General features: G+C 39.1%; 1 protein-coding gene across 1 annotated transcript in view; it reads left to right on the top strand.

Annotated features, from left to right (window-relative positions):
* Positions 1-19,330, top strand: part of LOC136877557 (targeting protein for Xklp2) — a 238,789-nt gene that overhangs the window by 136,220 nt on the left and 83,239 nt on the right. Inside the window, exon 8 of the mRNA XM_067151698.2 lies at positions 10,618-10,773. Coding sequence (XP_067007799.2) covers positions 10,618-10,773 — 156 coding nt within the window. The remainder of the gene's footprint in view (positions 1-10,617; positions 10,774-19,330) is intronic.

A 19,330-nucleotide genomic window follows, 5' to 3' on the forward strand; every position in this document is an offset into this window, starting at 1 on the left:
TTTTCACAAAAAAAAACCCAGGAGACTATACAAATATGGTACTTTCCCAACCATTAACCTTAAAATTTGCAGCATGATTCAAGATAAAACCTACAAGAAAGAAAGATAGAAAGAAGCAAGAAAGGAAAGGAAGAAGCAGGAAAAAGGAAAAATATGCCTACCTATCGAGAAGTTAATAAGAGTAGCAAGAAATGCAAAAAATTACATAATTACAAGCTCAGGATACAATACAAAAGTCTTCTGAAGTGAAGTCCGTACATAAATAGGAACTGCATCAGTTACCAGTCAGTCACAGCATAAGCTCATATTATGTAAGATCATCAACCAGGCCGAAATCATGATTATATAAGGATGCTGTTCCAAGACAGTCTCATTCAAACATGCACAATTATAAACGTGAATCCGAAGCACTGTTCACGCTTAGGCGTGTTAGGACTCGCGAAGCACTAGATATAGAACATGCACAGCTCGAGAGAGAGTTGCACCTGAGTTCATGACTAGAAACAATACGTATTGAAAGAAGGTAAAAACTTGGTTAGGAAATGCCATGCTCCCAATTTAAATTTCCAAAGGAAAAGTTGTTCCTTCTGAAGCTCCAAATTTAAGGGAAAGAATTGAAAAGTTTGTCATACCTCATCTTGATGTTCGCAGTACTGGCACAGAAAAGGCACACATGTGCACAGCTCCCTAATGATGAAGAGTACGTTTGGTGTTCCACGCAGGCTAAGGTCATCTCAATTAACACGGAGAAAAGCCTGGTTTATATACGATTGCATAGAGGGGGAACAATCGAGGAGAAACAACTCTAGTACATTCCAGACGTTACGGGAGCGTGCGCAACATACAAAACAGTATCGTGTGTTGTCAGCAGGCAAGAGGGTGGTCAGTTGACAGCAGATAGTGAAGGTGGATGGATAGAGCTGAAGTCCGTTCGGAGTATGTGGTTTTCAATAAATATTTTCGATGAGGTATTTGAGTCCCAGTTGCAGAGTAAAATACGGCGTGTTATCGTAAGAAAGGCGAGTCCAACTCGGTAATAGAAAGATGAGGGTTATGTGCATGGCGAATTTAGTTTTAAGTAGATGTCGGTGATGTGAAGAGTCCATTACAGACCTTACCATGAATTTGGCCTACACATTAATGAACTTTTTGGACTACGGTTTGTTTTTTTGTTTATTTAATTTATTTAATGGACTAAAATTACTAATTCTATATATAATTAAATTGTGAGGGAATTTGGAATCGCTAGATATGCGCCTATGAGGTTGTGCATTGTTCTGTTTGCTTAATCTTTGATATTATCGTTCGTACTGAATTGTCAACTTATTCTTCAGGATTATTATTATTATTATTATTATTATTATTATTATTATTATTATTATTATTATTATTAAATTTCGGTCTATATTTTCCTTTCTACTTTGCTTCGTTCTTTGAATTTGCTTTCTAACTGTACTGTTATTGCGTGTGTTGCCCGATGTTTTGTTATGGGATCGTTATTTGCGTTTTTCTCGTGCATGCATCTGGCCTTATCCAAAGCCACCTCCATTCAAAATTAACTGTTCAATGAAAAGTAGATGTAATTTTGTACTGTCATCCACGATGGTTAGAATAATAATATTTTTTAAAAAATTAACGCCGAGTCTGTGAAGAATTCTAATTTGCTTGTTGACTTTTTATTTTAAATATGCCATTCTGTTAACGTTCTCTTGTCACATACTCCCCATTGTTTGCGGTCCTTGCCTTGTTATTTACTGTATAATGTATCATGTTATTTTATCTGTGGGCACGCTTTTATTTGGTGGCTTCGACTACTTTTAAGGAAATGATAGCTTGGCGTCGGTAACGACTTGCTGTTGTGTGCGTGTTTTGTTGTTAATTGTGGAACGTATATATTATTTTTCCCTTGTAATACTTAACTTAGTTGGGAAATCTTTCTGCTATTTATTTATTTATTTATTTATTTATTTGAGTAGGAAGAAGACATTGTGCGAGTGTTAACCGTTACGTAATGTAATTTGTTAAGTTGGACATTGCACACAAATATGTAAGTACTGGAAAATTATAATTATTTTAGCAGATCTCATATGGCCGTGGATTATTTGAAGCGGGAGACCTTACCGTGAATTTGGCCTACACATTAATGAACCCTTTTGACTAGGGTTTGTTTATTTAATTAAACTGTGTTGACTTCGGCAAATGAAATTTTCTTGTAAAAGTATTGGTTATGGACTAAAATTACTAATTCTATTTGTAACTAAATTGTGAGAGAATTACATTACGTAACGGTTAACACTCGTACAATGTCTTCTTCCTACATAAATAAATAAATAAATAAGGCCAGATGCATCTATGAGGTTGTACATTGTTCTATTTGTTTAATCTTTAATCTTATCATTCGTACTGAATTGTCAACTCATTCTTCGGAATTGTTCTTATTATTGTTGTTGTTGTTATTATTATTATTGTTATTATTATTGTTACGGAGTTTTCCGTGGTAGTTAGAGGTAAAAGAAGGTGCGGGGGGTGAACAGGTCTCAGGCTACGAAATTAAAGTGAATTTAAAATTTAACAAGGTTATATTTTCTTAGCAAAAAAACAAGAAATAACAATAATGGCAGGTACAGAGTAGCAAAACCACTAATCGAGAATGTACAATTACAGGATTTGGGCTCCGAGAGCCAGACACACAATTCTGAGCAATTAGCCCAACTTTACGATATACAGAATTCAACAAAGGGGCAGAAGACCCCAATCAAGCCCAGGAGCACTTGCTCCAAATTACACAGTAAAGCCTCCTCGAGGCATACAACACTCAATTTTCGAAAAAGAGCCACTCGCTCTCAACTTTAAGCCTATCAAAGGCCACACCAAACTCCACCTTCAAGTTGTCCTCTAAGCACATATACACAGGGGTAACATACCCAACCTACTGAGGTCTATTAAGTGAGAAAAAGGTTAATTACCTGACCTCTAAAATAACAATTGAGAGGAGGCGAACTGCACTCCTAATACATTTGTTTAAAACCTACGTGGTACTAGGCCGTTAATGCAAGGGCTAATCCCTTACTAAAGAAGTGACTTTTAGAAGGAAACAATTTACGTTACATTAGAAGGGAAGAAACGGTTGTGAAAATAAGTTCACCTCAATGCAATATGAGTGGGAGATCGAGAGGGTTAAGCACTCTCTATCCCAATATGTAGTTTTGAAAGAGAATAGAGGCTAAGAGTCTTTACATTTTAGGGAAAGTTACATGGTAGAAACGCTTCGGACCCGCCCCGAGAGTTAAACTGCTGAGCTAGCAAGAAAAGAAGTTATTAAAAGGCCATTACCTTGGTGTTGAACTGCTCCCCGAAGAAAGAGGCGCTTCCCGCCCCCTGCTATGTACTTTACACACTGAAAGATGGTACTGAAGTGGCACCGAGACCCGAAAATCAGCAGTTTATATACTCTCGCGGAAAGTTCGAGGCGTTTTTGGAATGAGAACACCCTCCCACAAGGATTTTATTGGTTCACCAAGAAACCCCCTACACAATACGAAGAAGAAACATATTATTGGTGGAAAATTAATTCGAGAAATTCGGGATTGGCTAAATTCAAAACAAGGGGAAAGAAAGGGTTAATATTGCCAACTTAAACAATGACTGAAAGAAATTTAGCAAAGAACAAACTTTTGAAATTAAATTTTCTCAAAAAAAACAGTTCTTTCACTTCGCACTAGGGTGCACCGTTGTAGTTCTTCAGTAGTGTCCTCTAGAAGAGAATGTTCACACTTCTTACTACAAGCAAAACAAAAATACATCGAAAACAACACAGTTCAGAAACTTCAAAACTTCCAAGTAGTGGCATCTTCAGGGTAACTTGAAAATTAACACATAGGACAAAGTTCAGACTTCTTCCAGTAGGGGAGTTTCAACTGGCGCAAAGTTTAAATAAGCGGCTTGGATGTGTACCGCCCGGTACAATTATTATTATTATTATTATTATTATTATTATTATTATTATTTATTATTATTTACATATTTTACGCCCACATTGGAGCACTGAAATCAATACATTTGAGTTAATTTCTTCTTCTTCTTCTCCCAGAACTTTTTCATCCTCTCCGACCTGGAAGCCCTTTGTGTGTCCGATATAGTATATTGTTTCCGTTCAACTGCTTTTAGTTTGAGACTTATGCTTTTGTTCTTCAAAATCCTCTTCTCTTTTCTGTCTTTGATTTGTTGCCGAGTTATACCCAATTCTTCCAAATCGTCCTGAACTTCTTTGAACCAATTATTATTGATTTTATTCTTCAAAAAGTAATCGAATAGTTGTTTCAATATCCTGGTGTCTGCTAATCTTGATATGTGACAGAAAAAGGAAATTCTTCTTTTACGCATTGTAGATATTATTGATTCACATTATTATTATTATAAAACAATAAATAATGTTTAATTAAAATATTGGAAAAAGGTTGCAACCAATGTAATAATTTATAAATACTTGGCCCATAAGGAGAATTCATAAATTTAATACCACTAAATAGATGATCATCTTACTTAAAAATAATATGCCTACACACTTAATAATTAATATACAGGCCCGCAGCTACAAGAAATTGTTTAAAATTGAAATTTGCTATACTTTCTTACATTAATAATAATAATAATAATAATAATAATAATAATATAAACCACGAACGTACTAGCCTGGCGTAGCAGGGGGAGAGGTGATACTCCCACGTGGCGTGGGCGGATAGGGGGGAGGGTCAAAAGAGGCTTGCCGGTGGTCTTGAAGGAAATAAAATACCTCTCACGGACCAAACACACAACCCCCCTGTGGGTGGGGGACGCAGACGAAGAATACACCCACGGTATCCGCTGCCTGTCGTAAGAGGTGACTAAAAGGGGCGACCAAGGGATGATCCAATTAGAACCATGAGACTACTTGTAATTAGTACCATCACGCAGGGAACACCATGGGTCGCATTTACTTGCGCGTAGTACCACTATGTTAGGTTTGTGATTAGTAGCGACATTGTGTGAATCAGATGGTGGGTCCTCCAGTACCTGTGATTCGTACCCGTATATAAGCGACACAATGAGATTAGCGACAACTTGGATCTGCATTACCTATGCTCAGTTCCCACAATGTGAGGAATTCCACGGGATAGTATGAGTCCTTGTGGTTAGTCCACTTATGCGAGGAGCGTCATAGGTTTGCGTTGGCTTTATAGGTTTGCATTGGCTTTATAGGTTTGCGTTTCCTGTAAATAGCACCACAATGTGCGAAACACCATAGGTCTGCGTTACATGTGCGCATTACACTATCTGTGAATTGTACCATAATGTGTGGAATACCGCGAGTCTCCGCTACTTTTGATTAGTACCCCAACATTACACATAGCATGGTTCTACTTTCCTAGCGATAAATACCATTATGAGGAGCCAGTGACCTGGATTTTGGACCCGTTTTCACTATAAGCATAATTCAGTTCAGCATCGTGCTATAGAAGCAGTCCCTTGGTCAGTAATACTATTGTTTTGTGCCAGCTTCTGTGCATGTGAGGCACTGTTGGTCGGATCCACTGATCGTTTTAAATTCATATCCGTCCATCCATTCATTCTTTGTCCTCACATTTTGATTTCTGGTCAGTGGAGGATTTTGGACTTTTAAGTTGTCATTTCATTTCGTCTCATTTCGTACCATTAGGGGCCGATGAACTCGATGTTAGGCCCCTTTAAACAACAAACATCAATCAATCATCAATAATAATAATAATAATAATAATAATAATAATAATAATAATAATCCCGAAGAATGAGTTGACAGTTAAGTACGAACGATAAGATTAAAGAGTAAACAAGTAGAACAATGCACAACCTTGTAGACGCATACCTAGCGATTCCAAATTCCCTCACAATTTAATTACAAATAGAATTTGTAATTTGGTCCATAACCAATACTTTCTTACGTAAATTTAATTTGCCGAATTGAACACAGTTCGATTAAATAAACAAACCCTAGTCAAAAGGGTTCATTAATGTGTAGGCCAAATTCACAGTAAGGTCTCTCACTTCAAATAATCCACGGCTGTATGAGATCTGCTAAAATAATTATAATTTTCCAGTACTTACATATTTGTGTGGAATATCCAACTTCACAACTTACATTATGTAACTTAGAAGTGAAGCTTCCACGGTGTGAAGAATTATTTAATTTAATTTCCGGGTTGAACCGTGTTGTACGCATATCGCGTACAGTTTGCCGACGTTTCGAATACATTGCAGTATTCTTTGTCAAGGCGACTGAAATACCCCTACTCGATCCGAGGTAATCAGTCTCCCAGGCAGAAATTACACTACTAGAGTGGCCTTGATCTTGGCCTTTTATATCCTAGCCTTTCTGGCTGACGTAAGCCCTAGCGTCTCGCGAGACTTCTGGAAAGTATATGTCACAGCCAGGTAGTGGGGGCTTGCCCCCCGCTGTTATGTAATGGAGTTGCGGACCGTGTGTTTATGTTGTGGTCTGTATGTCTTAACTATGAATGATAGGCATCCAAGAATTACTGATTTTGTATCCTTCTTCTAAATTTATGTTATTCGGATGTTTCTTGATTTCGATAGCCTCGCGGATTTTCCTTTCCAGATTCCAAGGGATAGCTGCTAGGATCTTGGTCTTGTCAAATGATATTCCGTGCCTAGTTTCGTAGGAATGCTTGGCTACTGCTGAAATATCTGTATTTTGGTTCTTGGTGTGACGGATATGTTTTTTTAGGCGGGTGGAGATCAGACGTTTTGTCTCACCTACATAACAAGCTCCGCAGCTACATTCAATGTGATACACTCCAGGGGCCTGTAATTCTACTGCGTCTTTTACTGGTGGTAGATAACGGGTTAGCTTACGGTGAGGTTTATAGATAGTTTTTGTGTTGTATTTGTCCAGTATCTTGCCGATCCTTTCTGTAGTGTTTTTAATGTATGGCAGTATCGCTGTTTTCTGGCGGGTCAGTTCTTCTTTCCCGTTGTTTTCTCCTGCGGTGGCCTTTTCTTTGTTCTCTTCTGATTTTTTAAGGACTCGTCGGATGTTATTGAGTGAGTAGCCATTTTTTCTGAGGGTTTCCGTGAGGTGTTCTTTTTCTTCCTCGAGGTGCTGTGCGTCAGATATCGCTATGGCCCTGTTCACTAGTGATGTTAGGACAGCCTTCTTTTGTGATGGGTGATGACGAGACGAGGCGTGTAGGTACCTGTCTGTGTGGGTGGGTTTCCTGTATACTGCGCGACTCAGCGTCCCATTGGGGTTACGTATTACTAGCACATCCAGGAACGGTAGTTTTCCATCTACTTCTATTTCCATGGTGAACTGAATATTTACGTGTATGGAGTTGAGATGGTCTAGAAATAGCTGTAGGTTATTGCTCCTGTGAGGCCAGATTACAAAAGTGTCGTCCACAAAACGGAGAAAACATTTCGGTTTCAGGGCAGATGTAGCTAAGGCTTTCTGTTCGAAGTGTTCCATATACATGTTTCGCTACTATTGGAGAGAGTTCTACGAACAGACAGAAGGGGTCGCCACTCTCTCCAATAGTAGCGAAACATGTATATGGAACACTTCGAACAGAAAGCCTTAGCTACATCTGCCCTGAAACCGAAATGTTTTCTCCGTTTTGTGGACGACACTTTTGTAATCTGGCCTCACGGGAGCAATAACCTACAGCTATTTCTAGACCATCTCAACTCCATACACGTAAATATTCAGTTCACCATGGAAATAGAAGTAGATGGAAAACTACCGTTCCTGGATGTGCTAGTAATACGTAACCCCAATGGGACGCCGAGTCGCGCAGTATACAGGAAACCCACTCACACAGACAGGTACCTACACGCCTCGTCTAATCATCACCCATCACAAAAGAAGGCTGTCCTAACATCACTAGTGAACAGGGCCATAGCGATATCTAACGCAGAGCACCTCGAGGAAGAAAAAGAACACCTCACGGAAACCCTCAGGAAAAATGGCTACTCGCTCAATAACATCCGACGAGTCCTTAAAAAATCAGAAGAGAACAAAGAAAAGGCCGCCGCAGGAGAAAACAACGGGAAAGAACTGACCCGCCAGAAAACAGCGATACTGCCATACATTAAAAACACTACAGACAGGATCGGCAAGATACTGGACAAATACAACATAAAAACTATCTATAAACCTCACCGTAAGCTAGTCCGTTATCTACCACCAGTAAAAGACGCAATAGAATTACAGGCCCCTGGAGTGTATCACATTGAATGTAGCTGCGGAGCTTGTTATGTAGGTGAGACAAAACGTCTGATCTCCACCCGCCTAAAAGAACATATCCGTCACACCAAGAACCAAAACACAGATATTTCAGCAGTAGCAAAGCATTCCTACGAAACTAGGCACGGAATATCATTTGACAAGACCAAGATCCTAGCAGCTATCCCTTGGAATCTGGAAAGGAAAATCCGCGAGGCTATCGAAATCAAGAAACATCCGAATAACATAAATTTAGAAGAAGGATACAAAATCAGTAATTCTTGGATGCCTATCATTCATAGTTTGACATACAGACCACAACATAAACACATGGTCCGCAACCCCATTACATAACAGCAGGGGCAAGCCCCCACTACCTGGCTGTGACATATACTTTCCAGAAGTCTCGCGAGACAGCTAGGGCTTACGTCAGCCAGAAAGGCTAGGATATAAAAGGCCAAGATCAAGGCCACTCTAGTAGTGTAATTTCTGCCTGGGAGACTGATTACCTCGGATCGAGTAGGGGTATTTCAGTCGCCTTGACAAAGAATACTGCGATGTATTCTAAACGTCGCCAAACTGTACGCGATATGCGTACAAGTACAACACGGTTCAACCCAGAAATTAAATTAAATAATACATTACGTAACGGTTAACACTCGCACAATGTTTTCTTCCTACTCTAATAAATTAAAAACAGGTTGGAGCACACTTAAGAAATTGATCTAAGGCATGGCCTTAGCTTTCTCACACTTATCCAGGAGTATCCCACTCCATTTTTAACATGTTCCGAGTATGCCCAATTGTCTTCTTAACGACACTGGTGAACACAGCCATCTTGGAAGCTGGCATTTAGGCAACAGGCTTATTGCTCCCCGAGAAGCCGGAAGTGACAGTGCTCGCAGCGCACAGAGCAGAAGTACACGGTGCTCAAGCGCGCAACTTATCTAACCACAAATTGAGCGAATAAGGAGGATGTAGCAATGACGTAATAATTGGAGGTACAGTTTTAAATTAAATTTGCATGGTAGACTTCACAAATAGGTGAGTTTTCCAAACAGTAGGTGAGAATGGTAGACGACATTTCAATACATGAGCAGACATGCTTATACTCGTTGATATTTTCATGTTACACAAACAAATGATCATCAGGTTGGGCAATGTTACAACTATGATAAAGGAATGTGGAGCGGGTCTGGGAAACCTAATGTCATCAAGTGATACGGAATTACTAGAGGCAAATCCCGAGGGGAAATTAAATTAATCTACAAGTTACTTGTTTTGCAAAATTAAAGGAAAGGGGAATGCCTCCAAAGCAAATAGGTGGCCCAGCTGAGAAGCTAAGGCATCTGAGTAATTGAGTGGCGAGTCTGGGAGAGCAGGGTAAACTCCTGTGTGAAAATACAGGCGAACATTATATATAAATAAAGGTGGAACTGAAACCAACAGTGCTTACCCAAGGTAGCCCATCCCGGGAGGGAGGATTTGCCGACGTGCGTCTGCTCGCTGGACTGACGAGATGACCAATCAGAGCACAGGAGTTTTCCTATCGCCACCCAGATCAACCAGTCAAAATCCTTTATCACGTTGCAATATTTTCACAATATTCTATAACATCACCTGACTCGAATGGCAAACTTTCCCATCTTCCAAAGTAAAGGCATGCTTCTAGAATCGACAGGGGCCAACACATCCTGTTCCGAAAGTCCGTGTGACAAAAATTTTCCAGAACACTACGAAATATCACAGAACAAAAATAATCATTTACAATCTAGTAGTTACATTTCCAAATTTAGATAGATAAAGGGAGTACAAATAAAATATTCTACAGTAATATTTTACACCATCTAGTAAACCTTTCTTTATAGACATATTCCACAGGTCTCAAAGATAATGTTTTATTAAGTTAAATGGTGTTTATTCAAATTGATGGCATAGAAACCAGTCAGTCTTGACTGCACTGTGACTTATAAGTAGAAGTGATGATCAGTACTTAGTGTCATTTCATTTTCTGTTACTGCAGCAACATTTGACTTTGCACGCTTGGCTCTTGGATTGGCTGACAAGAGCCTGTAGGGTCAGAGGCACTTAACAAAACTGTAACTATGTAAATTTCTCTCACTGTAAAAATAATTTTATTTTAATGGCTGTTAAATAAAATGGTCCATAAATTCACTTTTGTTAAAAGGTTGATGTGGAGACATTGCTCAATCTGTGGCTCAAGTTAGGTTTTCCTTTAATAACATGTTAAGCTGCACCTGGAATTTAATTTAACTCAGTTTGCAGAATATTGCTAAGGTACTAAATGCAATGATTCTCTCATATTTTGCACTGATTTTATTTTATTTTGCTGTTTTTAGGAGAGAGATGGAGAGAACTTTGCTGTAAATGTTGAAACCAGTCACTGGGGTGTATCGCCATCTCAATGGAAACCAGGCCAGACAACTGTGAAGCCTTTTACTTTCGAGGAGAGAGATAAAATAATGCTAAAAAGAAAGGAGGAAAAAATCCAGCAGGTATGGGATGCTGAATACATGAAACTTTCATTCGCCGGTTGTAGACAATTACACAGTGTAATTATGTTCATTTTATTATGTCTAATTAATTCAGGAAAGGTATATTTTTATGTCATGATATTTATCTTCGTACGTAATTTAATTAAATTCATGTTCGATTATTTGCTCACTATAATTTCATTACTTTGCAACTACGACTTCTAACGAGGGCTGAATATTCTTATGTTAACTTAGATTCTTGCATTTATTCGATAAAATTTAACTTGCAGTAGACTTTCCTATATCTTGCCACATCATCGAGGAAGAAGCTACAAATTTAGACCTCAATTCCTGGGAAAAGCCAGCACGTGTCCAACGGTTCTCACTGCAGCTACTGTGTTCCGAGGTGGGTTATTCAAACTGGTCACCGCCTACATTTTCAAAGGAGCGTCTCATTGCCATGGATACTGAGTGAGATGGCTAATGGGAGAACAGTTGTCATCGTTCGGACCCATCATCTTTGATATCAGGAGTAGGGAGAGACATTTCACCTGATTGGACCACGTGTTTCGACCTGTAATTAGAGTATACGTATAAGAGTGTAAATAAAGTATACGTACGACAATACGGGCTTTATAATGAAATTAATTTTATGCTACTGTAATTAGAGCCAGTAAAGTTTAAGGGCATGCTGGAGCTCCTGGTGGGGTTTTATCTCGTATTTCGTCTGAGGTCTTATGACTTGTCTTATGGTTGATGTCCCATAATGGTCTAGCCTGATAGTTTTATCACTTCTTCACTTCGTTACCACATGTTACTTAGGAATTTCTGAATGATGGGTGTGCAGCCACTCTCAACAGGAAGTACAAACAGCTCTACTACTAGATCGGTTTGTACCAGTCTAAAACAATAGGTAGCATTAAACTAGCTAGAAATGAAACTACAGTACACCTTTTCAGTAAAGTTGGAAGGATTATTCATTCGGCATCCTCTCCGCATAACCCAAGGTTTTTTTTTCTTTCTGACATTGACCCGTGGATCATCTCCAACAAATGTGATAGAGCGTAAGAAGGAGTGGTAGTTTCGAAGCCACCATCCAATTAGTGGTTGGTGCACTTGGCAGGCAGGATTGGTACTTGGCGGCAGATGGAGGTATCCCAAAGACGATCGGTAATGTTCCAGCTACAAGGACAAAGGCGTTCCAAGGACCAGCAGAACAAGGCCACATGGTGATCAAGTGGGTTAAAGATATTGCAAGTTTCCGCAAGGTAGTCATTTGATTTTTTGTTAAATTCATTTCTAACTTTGAATTCAGTTCTTGTAAAACTGTCATCATTTTTAGTCGGTTTAATAAATGTTACTTTCTTCGTTCACTTTAATCAGCCTTATGATTTCTAATTCTCCTGCTTAATGATTTGTGCACTGTCACCCCATCCCTGGGATGAGAGTCTATCCAAGCTTTCTTATAAATTATTTGGTTTTAGGTCATAAACTTAGACTGGCACCCAATTTTAGCATGGGTAGTTACAGTTTTTGCTCAACTGTTGGGCAGGTTGAGGGAACAAATTCCATAATAGCTCTCCATCAGGGGGGAGGCAAGCTACATATGCCACTCCAATGTGAGGTGAGAAAATAATTAAGTACGGAGCAGGGAATGATGGCAACGATAGCAGAATTAGTATTTTGGGTAAAATTTGGATATCCACTTTACATTAGGATTGTGGGGAGGATCATGGCTGATCAGACAAAAGAGGAGAGGATGTTACGCAGTGGACGGTCGATAAAAAGTAATAATGTAGAGAGTTCAGAGAAAGAGATGGGTAGTCTAGTAGAGGAAACTGAAGATAGTAGTGTAAGTAGAATGGAGAGTGAAGGCAAGGAGAAAGAAGTCGGCATGGAGTCAGCTGATGGTAGGATGGGGGGAGAAGCGGAGGTAAACCCTAACAATGAAAGTAATAATAATGATCAGTTAATGGCAATGATGCGAGTAATGTTAGAGGAATTAAAACAAACTAAATCTGAGCTTTCAAGTTAATTAGAACAAACTGACAGTAAAATTGAGAATGTTAACACTAAAATTGAGAATACTAAATGTGAACTTAAAGAATAGTTGGAGCAAACTAAAGCTGAATTAAGCAAGGAGATGAGGGAAAATAAGGAAGAAGCGAATCAGAGAATGGACGAACACAGTAGGCAGTTATGCGATCTGGTGTTAAAAAAATTGTTTAATAAGTGATAAGATGAACAGAAAAGGGAATGTGAATGGCAAGGGAAAGAGGTAGAAGAAAAGTTTGGTGAGCAGAGAAGTAAATTCCTGGAATTAATGGAGAAGGAAAACTATACTAGGGAGGAAGTAGTGAGGCAGGTCACTAGTATTGATAAGAGAGTTGAGACTCCAAAGGGGGAAATATGGGTATTCAAAGACCAGGTCCAACAAGAGAGTGACAGTCAAGCTTAGAATGGAAGTTGAGACTTGGGCAAGCGAAGAAAGGTTTGCGATAGCTGAAGAGAATAAGATTGAAATTAGGACATTGAAAGAGAAGCAGGTTAACTTGGAGAGTGAAATTGATAGGAGAGACAAAGATGTAGAACGCTGGATGGAGAAAGCAGAAAATCAGTTAAAACAGGTGGCAAGGGATAAACGGGTTTTCACAGGGAGGCATTGTCTCGGAGGTAGCTACAGTAGGGAAATTGAACTACCTAAATTCAATGGGAAACAAACAAACCTGCTAGATTTCCTAAAGATGATAGAAAAAGTGTTTCTCAAGTGTCCAGAGGAAGGGTCTATGGACTGGGAAGACGTAGATAATATTGACTTGCTTTTGTAGGAGATACTCGGTCTTGGTTCATGGTATGTAGGCAAACGATGATGGAATTTAAAGAATTCAGAAATAAGTTTAGACACACATTTTGGAGTGCAACAGTGCAAGCTCAAGAGAGAGAGAGAGAGAGAGAGAGAGAGAGAGAGAGAGAGAGAGAGAAAGGGTGGTATTTGGGAGATACAAACCACATGAAGGAGTCACTATGATTGAATATTTCTTGGCCCATGACATGATTTGTCAAAACTTAGATGGTATAACCGAGGGATTTGATGTAGTTAGACTAATTTTGAGACATTTTCCGGACAAGGTGAGAGAAGCGGCCTCCGTGCAGAGTTGGTACTATTCAGGAGATGGAGAACCTACTAGGTAGTTTTGATGCTTTAGGTAACCTTAGGCGTAGAACGGAGAATACTCGGAACCTTAGTCATCACAACGGAGTGAGACAAAACAGGAGAGCACAGAATCATTGCTCTCAACAGACTACGTAACCTATTGGTTGAACAGTCGGTAGGCGAGGAATGTAGGGAGCCTTCATTTATACTTCAGGGAGGAGAGCAGCTTACCGTGTTGCATGGTAGGCACACGTACAAACTGGTTAACAGGTTTTTAGCCGGGAAATGTGGCGAGGATCTTTGGGGGATTTGTGTACCCAAAGCGCTACGTGTGGAATTGATTTGGTTTATCCACAAGGATTTAGGGCATTATGGAGCTAATAAAGTTCTGTATGAGATCCAAGAGAATTTTATATGGGACAAGCTGAGAAGAGATATCAGAAAAATTCTTTCCACTTGCGATCTGTGTCAGCGTAGCAAAGTTCCTAACCACTATTTAGTGGGACCTTGTCAGGCAGTAATCTCAGAAAGACCTGGTGACTTCGTGTGTATTGACCTATTTGGACCTGTGGTAAAGGGACAGTTCGACTTCCAGTATATTTGAGTCCTTATTGATGCCTTCTCGAAGTTGGTCAGATTATATGGTATGAGAAAGGCCAAAAAACTTCATCACTGATCCGTATTGAACTAATAATTACAATGCTAAAATTAGAAAGATGTTCCACCTATTCAATACAATAATTTTGTTGCACGAATTAATGTAGCAACATATTTAATATCTTATGGGACCGGTTTCAACATATGTCCACGTCATCAGCCGACACAAAAATGGCAAGAAGTCAACATAATTGTAACACTTATGACACTTTTCTTGAATTAAAAATAGAAGTTCATGTAGAGGTTCTTGAGCACTCTTGCTGTAGATCTTGAGGTTAAAACTTGATGCAGTTTTTAACTTTAAATTATGATGCTTACTAGTCGAAATCTAAGGCCTATCATTACATGAGCCTAAAAATTAAGATTGAAAAAATAGGCAAAGATATTAACTTTCTTAAACAATGTATCGCACACAAATTAACTCCAAATTTTCTTAAAACTTATAACAGAAAACACGTTTCTGCTGACCATTCTTGAACCCAAGCCCAAGTTAACAAGATTTGGTTAAATAACGTAATTAAGTTCCTTTATAAGAAAAAATCTTTTCTAAACAGTCGACTCTGAGTCTGACCTTGAAGCAGCTCAACGACTCTCGAGCGCTCAATGGGACGTATTTCAGACCCAAGTTGACAACAGATTGTTCAATATACTATCTAAAAAACAGAGTACCTTAGATAGAAAGCTCAACACACTCAAAAACAACTCAGTGCTAAGCAGAAATGTTACTAAAGTAACAAAAAAATTGAACAATCCTGACAACATAATAAAGAAGTTCCATCCACCTGTAGTCAACTTATCAAAAACAACTCTAGATGATGATAACTCGATCCTCTCTTATGGCCCTAAACATAATTGGCCCAACACAAATAAAGTTAATACGTTTTATATCAGACAGTGAAGCAGGAAAGACCATATGTGATGTCAGAGTTATACCAAGTGAAAGCCTGGACAGTGACCACAGACTTCTCTTCGCAACAATAAAGTACATTAAAATTTACAGACCTCAGAAATACAGGAAACCAAAAATCAAGACATGGGAGCTAAGGAAGGCAGAGAAACAAACTGAATACACAAAAAAAGTGACCAATAAATTACCATAAGATGCATTACAAGAAGGCAACATCGAGTGGACTAGATTCAAAGAAAGCATTGTCGGAGCTGCAGTAGAAGTTTGTGGTAAAACTAATAGCAAAATGAAGGCAAAAGAAACTCCTTGGTGGAACGATCGGGTGAAGATTGCTGTGAAAGCGAAAAATGAAACCAGGAAAGCCAGAGACAAAGAAATGCAAAAAAGAAGTCAAAGGAATGAATCTAGAGTAAACGAACTGCAGCAGAAATACAGACATCAGAAGCTACGAATAAAGAAAATTGTGGCCGAAGAAAAACAGAAAGCTTGGACTGATTTCACAGATAAACTAGAGCAAGACAGCAAAGCTAATTAATTCTAAACTACTTTACCGAACAATACGAAATATAAGAAGAGACAATGAATACATAACAGCAATAGAGGAACCAGATGGTAACATAGTCAGGGAAGAGACAGAAATAAGGAAAATCATGAAATCCTATTTTGATAATTTATACAACTGTACTGGGAAAGACTCCAATGATGTAACCATGCAGGTCAGTTTAAGCTGCAATGATGAGCCTGACCAAGAGAGCCCGCCAACATGGAAGGAAGTAGAGACTGCCCTTAATAGTATGCCCAAAGAAAGATCAACAGGATTTGATGAAGTCAGTGCAGATATGATCAAAGCAACTGGTGCAATAGGAATACAGCGGCTTCATAGAGTAAGTAATGCAATATGGAAGGATAGGAAAGTCCCAGATGATTGGAAAAAGGGAATAATAATACCTCTCTTCAAAAAAGGAAGCCGGAAGAAATGTAGCAATTATAGAGGGATCACTTTTGTACCGGTTACGACCTGTACATGCGTATTTTTTGATAGTTAATTGCATTTAATCATCACGCAAGCCTGGTTTGTTTACATTCGATGGAAGGAACGAGCGAGCGAGTCGAGGACAGCTGTGTACGTGACGTAGCTGCAGGGGCAAGATAGATCACCCGCCTGACACGCCAAGTGTAGCTGGCCTGACCTGGTATGTTCTGGATTCAAGCGTCACACCTTCACGAACGTTCGATTAAGAAAATTTTAAAACTCCTCTAATAATTATGGTAGCGACTTGAGCGCATAAACGCGTAAACGTCGCAAAGCATGAATCTCAAGTAAGTCCGTTGAGGGGTTCATAACCAGCTTCAAGGGATCACGCTATATGATGACGTAGAAGCCCCCAAACCGAATATAAGGAGGGCTCACTTTAGCCTGATCAGTCAGTCACAGCAGAGTATTCAGCCTGGCTCTACTCGCTGCCGTAATCGTCAGAGGCTATCTTCGAGTGGTTACAGTCTTAATGCGGAACTTAAACTATCACGGCTACATGGGACTTATCAGTTGTGCACGCATGAACCCCAAAATTCTTCAAAGTCTTTATAAACAGTGACTTGTAATTTTCACCAGTGATGAACTCTAAAATTATTCAAAGTCTTAGTGGATACTGACTTGCAATTTCTGCTAGTGATGAACTCTAAAATTATTCAAAGTCTTTACAGACATTGACTTTCAATATTTACGAGTGTTGAGGAACAAATCATTCTAAGTCTTTATGGACAGTGACTTGTGATTTTACCAGTGGTGAGAAACCAATTATTCAAGGTCTTTATGAACTTTGACTTGTAAATTCTGCGAGTGACGAACACATTTTCGAAGTCTTTGTGGACATTGAGTCTATCAGCCACATTGGACTTAGGTGATGAGTGATTACCTGCAACATCGCCAGAGACCATCGGAGATCATCCAGAACATCGGAAGTTCGAGACTTACTCATACACGACCAACCTGGGTGTTCCGGCCTCATCTTAACGGAGTATTTGGCATCTTCCAGAATGTGTTCCAGCCTGTTCGGCCCGGTGAGCTGGAGACCCAGACCATTAAAAGGACGATGTTGAAGACAACCCCTATCTACAATGAGGTGATGTGCAATTTGATATGCATTTCCTTATTCAATCTGATGAAAATTTTTCTTGTAGATAGTGGTAAACTTGAAATTCAAGGGCAAGCTCCTGCATAATGAAAGGAATAGAAGTATTACATTAAATTCAAGTTAAATTAAAACTGAAAATGGAAGGACAGTGCTTACCCTGAGATGGTCAATGTTCCCAATCGGAGACTGAAAGACAAACACGTCCGCTCGCTAAGATGGTCAGATGATCAAAGACACGGGCACTTTCCACTCCCAACGAAGAAGCTGAGCAAGATTGAGAAACAGGAAAGGGTGCAACCACCAAAGAAAACGAATCAGAATGCAGAATTCACCTTCGAATTTCACATTCACCAATTACATTTACTTTTATTTTCTCCAATGAAAAGTCTTTTCTTTCCTGCTGACTTGGTGTTAATTGTTCTAGAAATTTGTGCATTGAGCAACAGAAAACAAACTTCCTGAACTCCTCATTATAAAACAGTGGGTTACAAAATAATTTGATCCTAAAGAAAATCTAGAAATCCACCGATTAACTGATAATTTTGCTACAAGTAAATAGAGTTTTTAAAATAGTCAATATAAAAGGTCCAGGATAAGTCCAGGTTTCTGAGATTGAAACAGTTCTTCCAATTCCACAACTTCAGTCTGAACAGAATAAAATCTTATACAAAGAAACAAATCATGTTTTTATACAATAAAATGAGAAATTTCAAATCAATTCCCACTGCTGTCTTTATACTGTCACACAAATGCCCACTGTTCTGCTTAGAACACACTCCTAATGTTTCCGCACTAGTGCTACAGCTTCAACTCAAGTACTGCCTCCCATTCGATTATGGCATTCTGCCTGTTAATTGCGTACATGCAGTTGTGTGTATATTTACAAACATCCTAAGTGTAGTCTTTCTGGTCTGCACAGGACACACAGGGGTGATACACAACTTCTTTTGATGTGTATAATTTACTATTCAGAAAATATTCTTTGTTTTGGAAGGCTTTTTATTATTACTAGCCTTCTTCTGACTTTGAGTATACTCCTAACAATCATTTTAATCTTTTCTAGTAAAAAAAAAACTGAATCTATTTATTATAATCAGACTGTAGTTATTCATACAGAAATAAAATAAAACAAAACTGGCCACTTAGAACTGGTTGGACAATTGCCCATCCAGCTCAGGTCTAATACTCCCACTGCCACTCAACATTAGCAATTTTTGACAGCTCATTACTAACCCAGAAAATCTCACCTTTTCTCATTTCAAACTTGGGATTAGATAACAGTGTCGTAACTACAAAGACACACACAGGAGATGCTGTCAGTTGTGTACACTCTTTTACTTACAAATTATATACACGTTAAAAGAGCCTCCGTGGCTCAGGTGGCAGCGCACCGACCTCTCATCGCTGGGTTCCGTGGTTCAAATCCAGTCACTCTATGTGAAATTTGTGCTGGGCAAAGCAGAGGCAGGACAGGTTTTTCTCTGGGTACTCCGGTTTTCCCTGTCATCTTTCATTCCAGCAACACTCTCCTATATCATTTCATTATCATTCATTAATCATTGCCCCAGAGGAGTGCGTCAGGCTTCGGCAGCCGGCACAATTCCTATCCTCGCCACTAGATGGGGCTTCATTCATTCCATTCCTGACACAGTCGAATGACTGGAAACAGGCTGTGGATTTTCATTTTCATACATGTTATACTGTACCAGTAAAAGAGCCCGACTT

The sequence above is a fragment of the Anabrus simplex genome, chromosome 7 (assembly GCF_040414725.1).
Source record: "Anabrus simplex isolate iqAnaSimp1 chromosome 7, ASM4041472v1, whole genome shotgun sequence".
Classification (NCBI taxonomy): Eukaryota; Metazoa; Arthropoda; class Insecta; order Orthoptera; family Tettigoniidae; genus Anabrus; species Anabrus simplex.